Genomic DNA, 14,143 nt, shown 5'->3' on the forward strand with positions numbered 1-14,143 from the left:
ATATGCTGAGCGTTTGACAGCACTGGTCCTCCTCTCGCTGGAGTTGAGAAGGTTGAGGGGGGGACCTCATTGGAACTTACAGAATAATGAAAGGCAAAGATAGAGTGGATGTGGAGAGGATGTTTCCACTGGTTGGAGAGTCTAGGACCGGCGCTCATAGCTTCAGAATTAAAGGGCGCTCTTTTAGAAAGGAGATGAGGAGAAACATCTTTACTAAGGGGGTCGTTAATCTGTGGAACTCATTGCCACAGAGGGTTACGGAGGCCAAGTCAGTGGATTTTTCAAGGCAGAGATAGCCAAATTCTTGATTAGAATGGGTGTCAAGGTTTATGGGGAGAAGGCAGGAAAATGGGATTAGGGGGCAGAGATCACCCATGATTGAATGGCAGAGTGGACTCGATGGGCCCAATGGCCTAATTCTACTCCTATAACTTGTGAAGTTGTGAATCGAAGTACGTAACGCAGCCAAAGCAAAGTCCACAGTAGATCATGCGTAGGAAGGAACTGCAGATGCTGATTTATACCGAAAATCAGTCTGAAGAAGCGGTCCAACCCAAATCATTGCCTATTCCTTTTCTCCAGAGATGCTGCCTGACCCGTGGAGTTGCTCCAGCATTTTGTGTCTATCTTCCATAATAAATCATTGCTGATTTGAAAGGGTCGTGGTTCAAGAGCCCAATGGTTGGTAGAAAGAGGATGTTCTTGTACATGGGGGGGGGTCACAGTTTTCAGGCTCCTGTACCTTCTCTTCAATGGTAGCAGCGTGATGAGAGCGTGGCTCGGGTGGTGTGGGCCTGGTCTTTTGATACGATCTTCCCCCAGGAAGCCAGCTCCCTGCTGATCAGGGTCCCAGCATAACGCAGGGCCTTTCTACTCATCAGTGGCAGGTTCCATCCCCAGATCTGCTGGTTGATTGCTGGTTAAACCCTCTTCACTGTCTTACCAGCATTCAAGCTGTGTGAATTCTGTGCGAATGTCTGTGGTTCACAATATAATAAGTCACTGAAGAAAGTATCCTTTCACACGTACAGTTTGCAAAGCTAGTGAACCTTGTGGTGAATAACTATGTCTCACTGGCTATGGGTGGGAAAGTTTGATGCCACCACAGGGTATGAAAATGCAGGCGAAAATCCATCGACGTAAACCTTTAAGTTGTAGTTCAATGCTTCTCCACTCCCAATCCTAACCTTTGAGCTTCAGTACAACTCCACGTTGCCAAATGCTGTATACATCACTCACCACCTTAGTCGGTGTAAATCTGCTCGGATACATTGCTAAACATTGAAATGATTTGTTTCACTGAGCTGAGAGAAAGCTTTCCAAGTGCATTTCCACTCCATCTAGATGTCGTTCCCAGTGCTGCCAGTGTAGGTGTTGGCTCATTCTATTGACAATAGGTTTATTCACTGGAGTTTAGAAGGATGAGAGGGGATCTGATAGAAACATAGATGCAGGAAAAATGTTCTCAATGTTGGGCGAGTCCAGAACCAGGAGCCACAGTCTTAGAATAAAGGGGAGGCCATTTAAAACTGAGGTGAGAAGGAACTTTTTCATCCAGAGAGTTGTGAATTTGTGGAATTCTCTGCCACAGAGGGCAGTGGAGGCCAAATCACTGGATGGATTTAAGAGAGAGTTGGATAGAGCTCTAGGGGCTAGTGGAATCAAGGGATATGGGGAGAAGGCAGGCAAGTTATTGATGTGGACGATCAGCCATGATCACAATGAATGGCGGTGCTGGCTCGAAGGGCCGAATGGCCTCCCCCTGCACCTATTTTCTATGTCTCTATGTTTCTATATGTTTATTTTTCCAATTCGGTTTATTTTTCTCTCCCTTGATGATTCAATGAAACTTTATTGTCACACGTACCTCGGTACAGTGACACGCTTTGCTTTTGCGTGCAATACACAAAGTACGCAAAGAGTCGCCATGTATCTGGCGCCGACAAAGTTACCGAAAAATGTGAAATAGGTAAAATAGCCGACAAGTGTGTGGGCGTTCCACCCTTTGGGTCCCTGTCCATTGCCTGATTCTCTCCCTCCCAATGTCCAGCCTTACAGATAATTAATGAATGTAACCTGGTTGACTTGTGCTATCAAGTTAATTGACTGGGGAGATCACATAGACAACCCTTCCTCAATGTGCATTGGAATCATTGAAAATTCCACCTACCCAACTCACAAAACGAGCAACAGTTGTGCTGCTTCTTTGGGTTTCCATTAGGCCAACCTGAGGATGATGCACTGCAGATAGCTTACCCATTTCCACTTTTGCAATAATACTTCTCTCGCACCTTTCTAATTATTTACGTCAGGGTGGCTCTCACAACATCAAGAAAATTCGGGGAACCTTAATTGGTGATTCATTTTCTTGTGAAAGACATTTTTTTTTCCAGTCACGTATCATTTAAAACACACAGTAAATTCCATTTCCTTTTTATAGCTGCCTTTAGCAATGACCTGCACTCAATCCATGGCTGAGGGAGGTTGAAATGCACCCAATTTCCATTCATCTATTTTATTTCCCATACAAACGTAATTAGATGTTGGAAGATTGGAGAGTGACTGATGACTACTGTGTACTACTCTTTACTATAAACCTTCTTCAGCTTTATGTTGTACTAGACCAAGTAGACCCGTCGGGCCCAAACCTCTCCTGCATTGGTGCAGCACCCTCTCACCCCCCTCTCCTCTTCCCCTCCCTCCCCCTCCCTCCCCCTCCCCATCCCTCCCCCCTTCCCCTCGCCCCTTCCCCCCCCCACTCCATCCCCCTCAACCCCCCCTTATCCTCCCTCCTCCCCCCTCCCTCCATCCCCCTCCCTCCCTAGGAGATAGATTTAAACTTTAAAATGAGAATAACTTTAAAAATATAACACCGATTTCAATGAAACTTCTTCCATTAGCACCAAAGGAACGACAGTGCGTAAGGTGGGCCTAAAATTGTCGCGCAATCGTGTACCGTTTTGGCTGTAGTTCAGGAACAAACAAATGAGAGTTTTAGTATATAGATAACAGTATTTCCTGATTTATTACTTTTAATACTCAAAGCTAAGATGATCTCGACAAACTGGGTAGTCCTGATTTTTGGGGCTTTCATATCTATAATGTACAGCTTATTGGTTAACTAACGTATAGCCCGGGTTTCTACAAGTCTTTAAATTTCCCATAATGATGGAGCAGTCAAAAAGTATCTTCACTGCTACTTACTGCATGCCTGCATTTTTCTTTCTGCCCCCTAAGTCCTGAATTCATGGACTATCCCATGGAGCAGAGGTGAGTTTTCATGCTTACATTCACAGCTTTTGCCTGTTGCTGTCTTCCTGTGTGTGCTGGCTTTTGTTGTGATGTCTTGGGTCTAGTTATAAAGGAACTGAGAGAGAAATTGAACTTGCTGTACAAATCAATTTTTCCTGCCTGTTTGGATCTATGCTACCCACTGAATTCTCCGGATTTTCACAGAATTGCCGACAATTATGGAATTTGTGTCTTATTAATATCTTATTAATAATTATCAACTTTTCCAAGATTTACAGCAGGTTCCAGGCACTCAGTACTTACTCTCTGTGTGTGAAATAAAGCTTGTCCCGCACATCTCCTTTAAAATGTATCCCTCTCACCTCTCTGGTCCTATCTGCCATCATCCTCTGTAGATTTGGCTGTCACGGAACAGGATTAAGTGGGGTCCTAGGAGACACAAACAAATGTCCGCGTAAGATTTCTCACTGTAGAATGTCGCCCTATGGGTGAGGAACAGGTCGTCGCTCAAAACTAATGCAGGCCCCTGCACGCGGCCATTTTAACGTGCCTTTTCCGCAGCTAAAGAGGTCATAACGTCATGGGATAGGAGAAGAATTAGGCCGTTCAGCCCATTTATCTACTCCACCATTCAATCATGGCTGATCTATCTCTCCCTCCTAACCCCATTCTCCTGCCTTCTCCCCATAATCCCTGACACCCATAGTAATCAAAAATCTATCTCTGCTTTAAAAATATCCATTGACTTGGCCTCCACAGCCTTCTGCAGCAAAGAATTCCACAGATTCACCACCCTCTGACTAAAGAAATTCCTCCTCATCTCCTTCCTAAAGGGAACGTCCTTTAATTCTTGAGGCTATGAGCTCTGGCTTGTGTTTCCAATATTTCTTCTTCCATTCAACTCCAGAAACACAAAAACCTGTGGGAAAGAGTATAAAGTAAAAATATGTTTCAGTGGGTGAAACCAATTGGTATTTCTGACCTTATGTATTCTGTCAGTGTGAGAATTGAACCTGATGCTGGCTGGATGTATACGCCTCATTTATGCAGACTGCTAGGTTTGGAGATCCTGTCATACCCTGTACCTGTCATTAGAGACCGCACGACACATGTCTACTGGCAACTCAGCAGCTGTAGACTGTGAACAGTGGGATGAACCTTAAAATAAGAAATTTGCATTTTTCCATAAATACATAATTGCTTGGTGTGACGGTGATATGTAATCCAGGATCACGCTCCATGTTTGTTGGACTGTACAGCAGTTCTGATTGCTCTCAATTTCTTTGACATACAGACCTTACTATGATGGTGTGTTTGATGCTAATTGTTCTGTATCTTTGGAATTTGTGACTGTACAGCACAGGTAACCAGTACGGTCCATTAACCCTCTTACGTTCACGATCTTGGTTTGTATTTTCCTATACCACCCAAAAATCAGTCTGTATTCAACTATCCACAAGTTGTTGAATGCTCATTCTGAAGAAGGGCATAGACCCAAAATGTCACCTATTCCTTATTTCCAGAAATGCTGCCTGACCCGTTGAGTTACTCCAGCATGTTGTGTCTATTCACAGTAGAAGTTGAGATTAGATTCACCATGCTCACCAATGTTTCACTCCATTGAATTTTCCAATGAAGAGCCCATTGAAACAACTGGCCACCCAAAACATGTTAGTTTGCCTGACAGGTCATTGTCGATTCTTCGAATGTTCATCAAATCCAGATGTTCAAGGTGTGAGGCCTGAACACATTTATAGGATGAGCAGATTAGAATTAAGAAAATTATATCTCAGTCATGTTGTGTCTCATCATATGTCATAGAGTGATATAGTGTGGAAACAGGCCCTTCGGCCCAACTTGCCCACCGACCAACATGTCCCAGCTACACTCATCCCACTTGCCTGTATTGGGCCATATCCCTCCAAACCTGTCCTATCCATGTACCTGTCTGTTTCTTAAATGTTGGGGTAGTCCCAGCCTCAACTACCCCCTCTGGCAGCTTGTTCCATACACCCACCATCCTTTGTGTGAAAAAGTTACCCCTCAGATTCCTGTAAAATCTTTTCCCCTTCATCTTCAACCTATGCCCTCTAGTTCTTGATTCCCCTACTCTGGGCAAGAGATTCTATGCATCGACCCGATCTATTCCTCGGTATGTTTATATCTGGGGAGGTAGAATCATTGTACCAAGCAACACCGGCAGGTGGATGCTTGGAACGTGTAGCCAGGGGTAGTGGTGAAGGCAGATATGATAATGACATTTAAGAATTATTTGGCTAGCTACATGGATACTCAGGGAATGGAGGGGCATGGAGAGGAGATTAGTTAAAGTCGGCATCATGTTCGGCACAGACATTTTGGCCAAAAAGCCTGGTCCTGTGCTCTACTGTTCGAGGTTCAATGTCTCATCATAAGGCAAAGTCGTCACCTCAGGAACCGTGTGTGTAGGAAGGAACTGAAGATGCTGATTTAAACCAAAGATAGACCCAAAAAGATGGAGTAACTCAGCGGGTCAGACAGCATCTCTGGAGAAAAGGAATCGGTGCGGTTTCGGGTCTGAAGGAGGGACTCGACCCAAAACGTCAGCTATTTTCTCCAGAGATGCTGTTTGACCCGCTGAGTTACTCCAGCTTTTTGTATCTAACCTCAGGAACCAGTTTGGTGGACCATCGCTACACACCATCTCCAACAAGTACATTCTTTTTTAGGTGAAGAGACCAAATCTATGCACAGTGTTAGAGATGTGGACACACATAATTACATAGATAGTTGCGGTGATGTTGCCTCACGATGTATCTCCAGAGCTTCTGGAAATATTGTCACACTGATGTGCCTGTGCTCTTTAATCGCGACCTTCACTTTATTCACGTGTTCTGTTCCTAACATTATTAAAACTGACGAATGAACCAAGCAACTAAAATTCGGTACAAGTAATATCCAACTCTTGAATCTGATTAAAATTCCACCAATACTTCTTCCATTTAAGCAAATAAAAAAATAAAAAATTTGGACCACTGGGTGTATGGAAAATACTTTAGTTTTTCCAAGGATTTAACTTAAATTGCTAACAGCAATGTTTTAGTGTTACAGTGACAGAGGAGTTATTGGACCTTAGAGGTGATACCGTGTATTTATTGTGTTCTTCGTGTCAATTATAGATTGCGGTTCTGAGCTTGTTTCTTTAACAGATTTTTATTCTTGTTTTTTTTAGTGAGAAAGCGATACAAGTTAATTACTTTGAACTGAGCATCAAAACAGAAGCGACACAGGGACTGATTCTGTGGAGTGGGAAGATAGCCGAGAGATCAGACTACATTGCCCTGGCTGTTGTGGATGGGCTTGTGCAGATGACGTATGACCTTGGATCTAAACCAGTCGTCCTCCGCTCTACGATTCCAGTCAACACAAATCAGTGGGTTAGGATTAAAGCAAACAGGTAAACACGTCCAATGCATTTAATTGCATTGAGTAGGACTGAGCAGAGTTTACTGTTGAAACTCTTCCAGCAAAATGTTTAATCCATCTACATGGCCGATCTTTGTCTACTTGTTTGCACTTAAGCTAAATGTGGAAATGTAAAGGGCCTGTCCAACTTTAGGCGATTTTAAGGCGACTGCCGGCGACAGTTCGCCGGGTGTCGCGGGCCTGATCGTGTGGAGTCTTCCAAGAATCGTAGTGGATCTCAGCACGTCGCTGAGAAATCATCCGGAGTGAAATCTCTCGGCGACAGCTGGCTTGTCGGCAGGTATCGTTGCTTATTGCGGGCGCTGTCGCCTGCTGTCCCCAGGTTTGCTAGGTTCTCTTAGATGCATTTAGAAGCACATTATATTAAAATAAGTAAAGTCATTTCAAAATACCATAAAATGCATGTGTTTAACCAATTTATTTACCGTCAGGACATTTGACAGGTAGATTGGAGGCGACAGTCTGACGGTCAGGTAAACGTGGGAATTTCGCAATGTTTATGGCCATCAGCCATTACATTTAAAGTGGGCTCCCAACCCAGGTATGCAACCCAGAAACCAGATATGCATCTCCTGTACATTTTCAAAGAATACCCACACACTTTTCACAAAAATCCACTTAACCACTTTTAAAATTATTATTTTTAATATAGCTATTAGTAAACTGGAAGTAAATCCAGTTTATGCCTTGTTACAGTAATGCTTGGTTTTTAAGTAACCCATTCAAAATGTTATAGTTCAAAACTCTCAAGTACTTACCGACTTGTCAGTGATTTCAGCGAAAATGAGGACGCCGGAGAAGCATTGACAGCGTGGGAATTTTGCGATGTTTCCGAGAAGACGCTGTAATCTCGACCTGACTCGGCATTGTCATGGTCATTGTCGTCGGGTAAATGAAAAGTTCGGCGATCTGCTACGACTTTGACAGTCGCTGGAAGTCGCCTTAAAATCGCCTAAAGTGGGACAGGCCCTTAAGATGAATGTGTTTAAAATGTCCGTTTTTCCATGAATTCTGCGTTCATATAACCAGGACACAAAAGAAACTGCAGATGCTGGAACCTTGAGGAAAACACACAGTGCTGGAAGAACTCAGCAGGTCAGGCAGCATCTGTGGAGGGAATAGACAGGCGATGCTTCGAGTCAGTGTATTCCCTGCACAGATGCTGCCTGACCTATCGAGTTCCTCCAGCACTTTGTGTTTTGCTTTATATAACCATCCGTGTTCTCCGTGAAATGATCAAATTAAGTGCATCGGTGATCTGTTTTCAATGTGGATAATAACAGTCCATTATGAGAATCATTCCTGCTCATTCTAGTTCAGTAGCATCGGTTTATTTGTCATACCTTTCCTGGTTACCCAACAGAATACACCGATACGGGACTCTCCAAGTAGGAAATGAAGCCCCTGTGACTGGCTCTTCCCCCTTTGGTGCCACGCAGTTGGATACTGATGGAGCACTCTGGCTTGGTAAGTTGGGTACTTTAACATTGCCCGCAGTTCTCGGAGAAAAGGTTCAAAGGAAATGATTGGCAAGATATGTAGGCTTAAACAAGTCTGTCTACTGTTTCCAGTGTGTCTTTCAGTTGACTTTATGTTCCATAGTTCGAATGAGAGCAGATTTTTCAGCATGGTTTATGTGAATGAGTCGACATGTGAGAAGCACAGTGATGCAGCGGGTAGAGCTGCTGCCTCACAGTGCCAGAGACCCCAAGGGCACAGCATCCAAATAGAAGGACGTATGTTTAGAATGGAGATCAGGAGGAATTTCCATAGCCAGAGGGTGGTGAATCTGTGGAATTCATTGCCACACACAGCTGTGGAGACCAAGGGAAATGATGGGTCCCTTAAATGTGTATATTTTAATGCTAGGAGCATTGTAAGAAAGGTGGATGAGCTTAGAGCCTGGATTGACATCTGGAAGTATGATGTTGTGGCGATCAGTGAAACATGGTTGCAGGAGGGTTGCGATTGGCAATTAAATATTCCAGGATTTCATTGTTTCAGATGTGATAGAATCGGAGGGGCAAGAGGTGGGGGTGTTGCATTGCTTGTCAGGGAGGATATCACAGCAGTGCTTTGGCAGGACAGACTAGAAGGCTCGATTAGGGAGGCTGTTTGGGTGGAACTCAGAAATGAGAAAGGTTTAGCAACACTTACAGGGGTGTATTATAGACCGCCAAATAGGGAACGAGAATTGGAAGAGCAAATATGTAAGGAGATAGCAGATATTAGTAGTAAGCACAGAGTAGTGATTGTGGGTGATTTCAATTTTCCGTATATAGACTGGGAATCACATTCTGTTAAAGGGCTGGATGGTTTGGAGTTTGTAAAATGTGTGCAGGATAGTTTTTTGCAGCAATACGTAGAGGTACCTACCAGAGAAGGGGCAGTGTTGGAACTCCTGTTAGGAAATGAGACGGGTCAGGTGACGGAGGTATGTGTTGAGGAGCACTTTGGGTCTAGTGATCACAATGCCATTAGTTTCAATATAATTATGGAGAAGGTCAAATCTGGATCAAGGGTTGAGATTTTGGATTGGAGAAAGGCTAATTTTGAGGAGATGAGAAAGGATTTAAAAGGAGTGAAATGGAACTTTTTGTTTTATGAAAAGGATATAATAGAGAAATGGAGGATATTTAAAGGTGAAATTTTGAGAGTACAGAGTCTTTATGTCCCTGTTCGGTGGAAAGGAAAGAATAATAATTTGAAAGAGCCGTGGTTTTCCAGGGAAATTGGACACTTGGTTCGGAAAAAGAGGGAGATATACAATAAATATAAGCGGCAGGGAGTAAATGAGGTTCTTAAGGAATATAAAGAATGTAAAAGGAATCTTAAGAAGGAAATTAGAAAAGCGAAAAAAAGATATGAGGCTGCTTTGGCAAGTAATGTAAAAGTAAACCCCAAGGGGTTCTACAGATATGTCAATAGCAAAAGGATAGCGAGGGATAAAATTGGTCCATTAGAGAGTCAGAGTGGACAGCTATGTGCTGAGCCGGAAGAAATGGGGGAGATATTAAACAATTAATTTTCTTCGGTATTCACCGAGGAGAAGGATATTGAATTATGTGAGGTAAGCGAAACAAGTAGAGTAGTGATGGAAATTATGAGGATTAAAGAAGAGGAGGTACGGACACTTTTGAAAAATATAAAAGTGGATAAGTCTCCAGGTCCTGATAGGATATTCCCTAGGACATTGAGGGAAGTTAGTGCAGAAATAGCAGGGGCTATGACGGAAATATTTCAAACGTCATTAGAAACGGGGATGGTGCCGGAAGATTGGCGCATTGCGCATGTTGTGCCTTTGTTTAAAAAAGGTTCTAAAAGTAAACCTAGCAATTATAGACCTGTTAGTTTGACGTCTGTGGTGGGAAAATTAATGGAAAAGATACTTAGGGACAATATATATAATTATTTGGATAAACAAGGCCTGATTAGAAACAGTCAACATGGATTTGTGCCTGGAAGGTCATGTTTGACTAATCTTCTTGAATTTTTTGAAGAGGTTACCAGGGAAATTGATAAGGGTAAGGCTGTGGATGTTGTCTATATGGACTTCAGTAAGGCATTTGACAAGGTTCCACATGGAAGGTTGATTAAGAAGGTTAAATCGTTGGGTATTAATAGTGAGGTTGCAAGATGGATTCAACAATGGCTGAATGGGAGATACCAGAGGGTAATGGTTGACAATTGTATGTCAGGTTGGAGGCCAGTGTCTAGTGGAGTACCCCAAGGATCTGTGTTGGGTCCACTGTTGTTTTGTCATTTACATTAATGATCTGGATGATGGTGTGGCAAATTGGATTAGTAAATATGCAGATGATACTAAGATAGGTGGTGTAGTTAATAATGAAGTAGAGTTTCAAAGTCTACAGAGAGACTTGGGCCTTTTGGAAGTGTGGGCTGAAAGATGGCAGATGGAGTTTAATGCTGATAAGTGTGAGGTGCTGCATTTTGGTAGGACAAATCAAAATAGGACGTACAGGGTAAATGGTAGGGAATTGAGGAATGCAGTGGAACAGAGGGATCTGGGAATAACTGTGCATTGTTCCCTGAAGGTGGAATCTCATGTGGATAGGGTGGTGAAGAAGGCGTTTGGTATGCTTGCCTTTATAAATCAGAGCATCGAGTATAGAAGTTGGGATGTAATGTTAAAATTGTACAGGGCATTGGTGAGGCCGAATCTGGAGTATGGTGTGCAGTTCTGGTCGCCAAATTATAGGAAGGATGTCGACAAAATGGAGAGGGTACAGAGGAGATTTACTAGAATGTTGCCTGGGGTTCAGCACTTAAGCTACAGAGAGAGGTTGAGCAGGTTGGGTCTTTATTCTTTGGAGCGTAGAAGGTTGAGGGGGGACTTGATAGAGGTTTTTAAAATTTTGAGAGGGACGGACAGAGTTGACGTGGGTAGGCTTTTCCCTTTGAGAGTGGGGAAGATTCCAACAAGGGGACATAGCTTCAGAATTGAGGGACAAAAGTTTAGGGGTAACATGAGGGGTAACTTCTTTACTCAGAGGGTGGTGGCTGTATGGAATGGGCTTCCGGTGGAAGTGGTGGAGGCAGGCTCGATTTTATTATTTAAGAGTAAATTGGATAGGTATATGGATAAGAGGGGATTAGAGGGTTATGGTCTGAGTGCAGGTAGATGAGACTAGGTCAGGGAGAGTGGTCGGCGTGGACTGGTAGGGCCGAACGGGCCTGTTTCCGTGCTGTAGTTGTTATATGGTTATATGGTTATATGGATAGGTCCGTGATTAGTAAAGGCGTCAAAGGTTACGGGGGAAGGCAGGAGAGTGGGGTTGAGAGGGAAAGAGAGATCAGCCATGATCGAATGGTGGAACAGACTCGATGGGCTGAGTGACCTAATTTTGCTCCTATATCTTATGGTCCAAGATACAATCAGTCAATGGTGTAGAAGTTCTCTTTGAAGAAAGTCAGTGCAAACATTTCTCAATACCAATAACTCAGATTTCTTTATTTCATTGCTTCGTGACGTTTCTATTGCAGATGCACACATTTCAAAGTGTAGTTAACAATTAATATTACAAATATGATGACGAAATTATTTTCTTAGAGCTGCCAATGTGAAATATGTTCTTTCTGACGATCCTAGAGTTTTTAGGCTTCCTGAGCACAGAAAACAAAACGCATTCTCACATTGGCTTAGTAATGCATTAATCGGGATCCATATTGATCTGTATCATTAGAACGAAGAGTTCCTTGGCCTGTAATGCAATATTCCCATTAATACAGTGGGAACTGATTGAACAAAAGTGCTTGGATTAGAGATTTATATCCGTGCAAAGCTTTTAGTTTTATCGGACATGCTGTGCCCTAGTCTCACGGATAATTGCTCTTATTGTCTAGGCGGAATTGAGAAGCTGGCACATGGAAACAGATTACCGAAGGCCTACAGCACTGGTTTCATAGGCTGCATAAAGGACGTGGTCATTGATCGCCAAGAACTTCAGCTAGTGGAAGACGCCTTGAATAATCCCACAATATTACACTGTCCAGCCAAAAAATGAACAGGCTATGCCTACTGCTGTAATTATTTTCTATTTTTGTATACTTTTATTGCTTTTTATATTGAAAATGTTTTTGTTGCAGTATATCAAGCTAATCTCACAAGCAAACCAAATGATCTAAATGTCCTTGGCTACAATTACACTGTACACAGTTCAGTTGTACTTGAACCTGTGATATTTGGTGCTGGTGTTTCCTACTATCTTCATTGAATCATTTTGCTTCACACTCTGGTGGTTCAGCTCTTCTTAATGGTAACCGGTAGAGTTAAATGCCATTATGATTGCCACCTGCAGACCGAACATGACTAATGTGTTTACACAGATTTGACCCATTATATCAAATTGCCATACACGATTAATCTCCAGATGTTTTATTCCTTTACTTATAATAAATTGTGCCTTTTTTTTTGTTCCATTATGTACTTCTTTGAGAATTAGACACATTGCAAGACTGAACTAGCCAACGCTGAGTGTGTTTCTGGAAAGTGAGGACTAAAGCTGAGAAAATCTTTGAACAAAAGCAAATGCAGCTGTGAATAAGGAATTAAGTCTCCCCTTCGTTTTTCAGAAGTATCCATTTCAAAACTCAAACAGGCAGGCCCGTTCTAAATTAACTCTGGGTCTCTCACGTAGCTCAAAGTTTCTTACAATCATACTTCACAAAACAAGCTTTTAAATTAAACTGTTAACATCATTGTGCTTTTGTCTGAGACCAGGAAGTGAACACCATTGATTATCCTAATGGTTTGTGGAAGGATAATTTAGATTGGATCAAGTAATGCGATATTTTGTGAAGTTCGTTGGAGCCTCTTCATCACCCTAAGCTCCGAACGTCTGTCCACAACATGTTGTTCACAGTTTTTTGCTGCAATCCCACAGACTTTGAGGTAAACATTTACTGCTTTTCATTCACAGGCAAAGTGTGGAAGGAAGCCAACACAATTGACAAGAATTTGCTGTTCCATTTAACAATACTTTTATCTGTAATGACTGAATGTGTCCCAGCCACAGGAATAACCTCCCACTTGTGTTGCTCACTGTGTACAGTATATATAGTAAGGATAATACCTTTTGCTTAACACTTGTGAGATTGCATGTGGCCTAAACGCCTTGGACTGTGAGAAATATGCCTGTATGTTAAGGGTCATGAATAAAGACTGACGTTTTGTTGGGAATGACATGCAAGGGAAAGAAACAAAGAGCTTTGTCCCACACGTGGCATGCTACTGAGCGGCCCCATAATATAATTTCCTCCTTGGTGTTAATGTACTCCACCTGCAGACCGGGCCAAAGGAGAGAACCATGGCACTGGTTACTGCTGTAAACCTGTAACCACAGGTATTCTGAATTGGGAGAAATGAAAGGGATCGAGTTGGACGGAAACATTCCAAATGCCGTGTCTTGTCTTCAGAAATGTTTGTGAGAAACAGGGGAGGGGAGGGGTGGCCTCAGAAATGCCTTAAATGCCGAGTTGGCCGATCTTGTCGTGAACTTCACTGCGCGCACCTTGTGTTGTGCACTTACTTTTGTTTGGCGTTTTACTGCTGGTGTTTCAACTCTCGTGTAAAAAATTATTTGAGCCCTTTTTTTTTTTAAAGAAATAAATTGCTGGTTTTATTTATGTGTTTCCATACAATGTATTTTTTGGTACATGATCATTGTAAACTGCTGTAATTAATCTGTAAGGACAGTGCACAGTATGTGATCAGCATGTTGTAACCATTACTAACTTTATTACTCGTGTCCCTTGGCCAGTCGTCATTAAATAAAGTGTAAAACTTCCAAACACAATTGGTCCCCCTTTCTGTGTGGAAAGTGATTATCCAAGCTTTGTTCAAAATTTGATATTAGATTTGTGAGGTTCAACAATAGTAACGAAAGCAAATGCAAAACCCTGTGGG

General features: G+C 42.5%; 1 protein-coding gene across 10 annotated transcripts in view; it reads left to right on the forward strand.

The window, feature by feature from the left end:
• The window catches only part of agrn (agrin), a 519,366-nt gene extending 505,532 nt beyond the window's left edge, over window positions 1–13,834 (forward strand). For 8 of the 10 annotated variants that reach the window (XM_078425207.1, XM_078425208.1, XM_078425209.1 and 5 more), the window contains 4 exons: window positions 3,238–3,270; window positions 6,464–6,688; window positions 8,081–8,184; window positions 12,082–13,834. In XM_078425207.1, the coding sequence (XP_078281333.1) occupies window positions 3,238–3,270; window positions 6,464–6,688; window positions 8,081–8,184; window positions 12,082–12,242 (523 nt within the window). In that variant the 3' untranslated portion in view covers window positions 12,243–13,834. The remainder of the gene's footprint in view (window positions 1–3,237; window positions 3,271–6,463; window positions 6,689–8,080; window positions 8,185–12,081) is intronic. The other 2 variants (XM_078425212.1, XM_078425217.1) reach the window with 1 other exon arrangement.
• The last annotated feature ends 309 nt before the right edge of the window (window positions 13,835–14,143 follow it).

Source organism: Rhinoraja longicauda, chromosome 30 (assembly GCF_053455715.1).
Source record: "Rhinoraja longicauda isolate Sanriku21f chromosome 30, sRhiLon1.1, whole genome shotgun sequence".
NCBI classification, from domain to species: domain Eukaryota; kingdom Metazoa; phylum Chordata; class Chondrichthyes; order Rajiformes; family Arhynchobatidae; genus Rhinoraja; species Rhinoraja longicauda.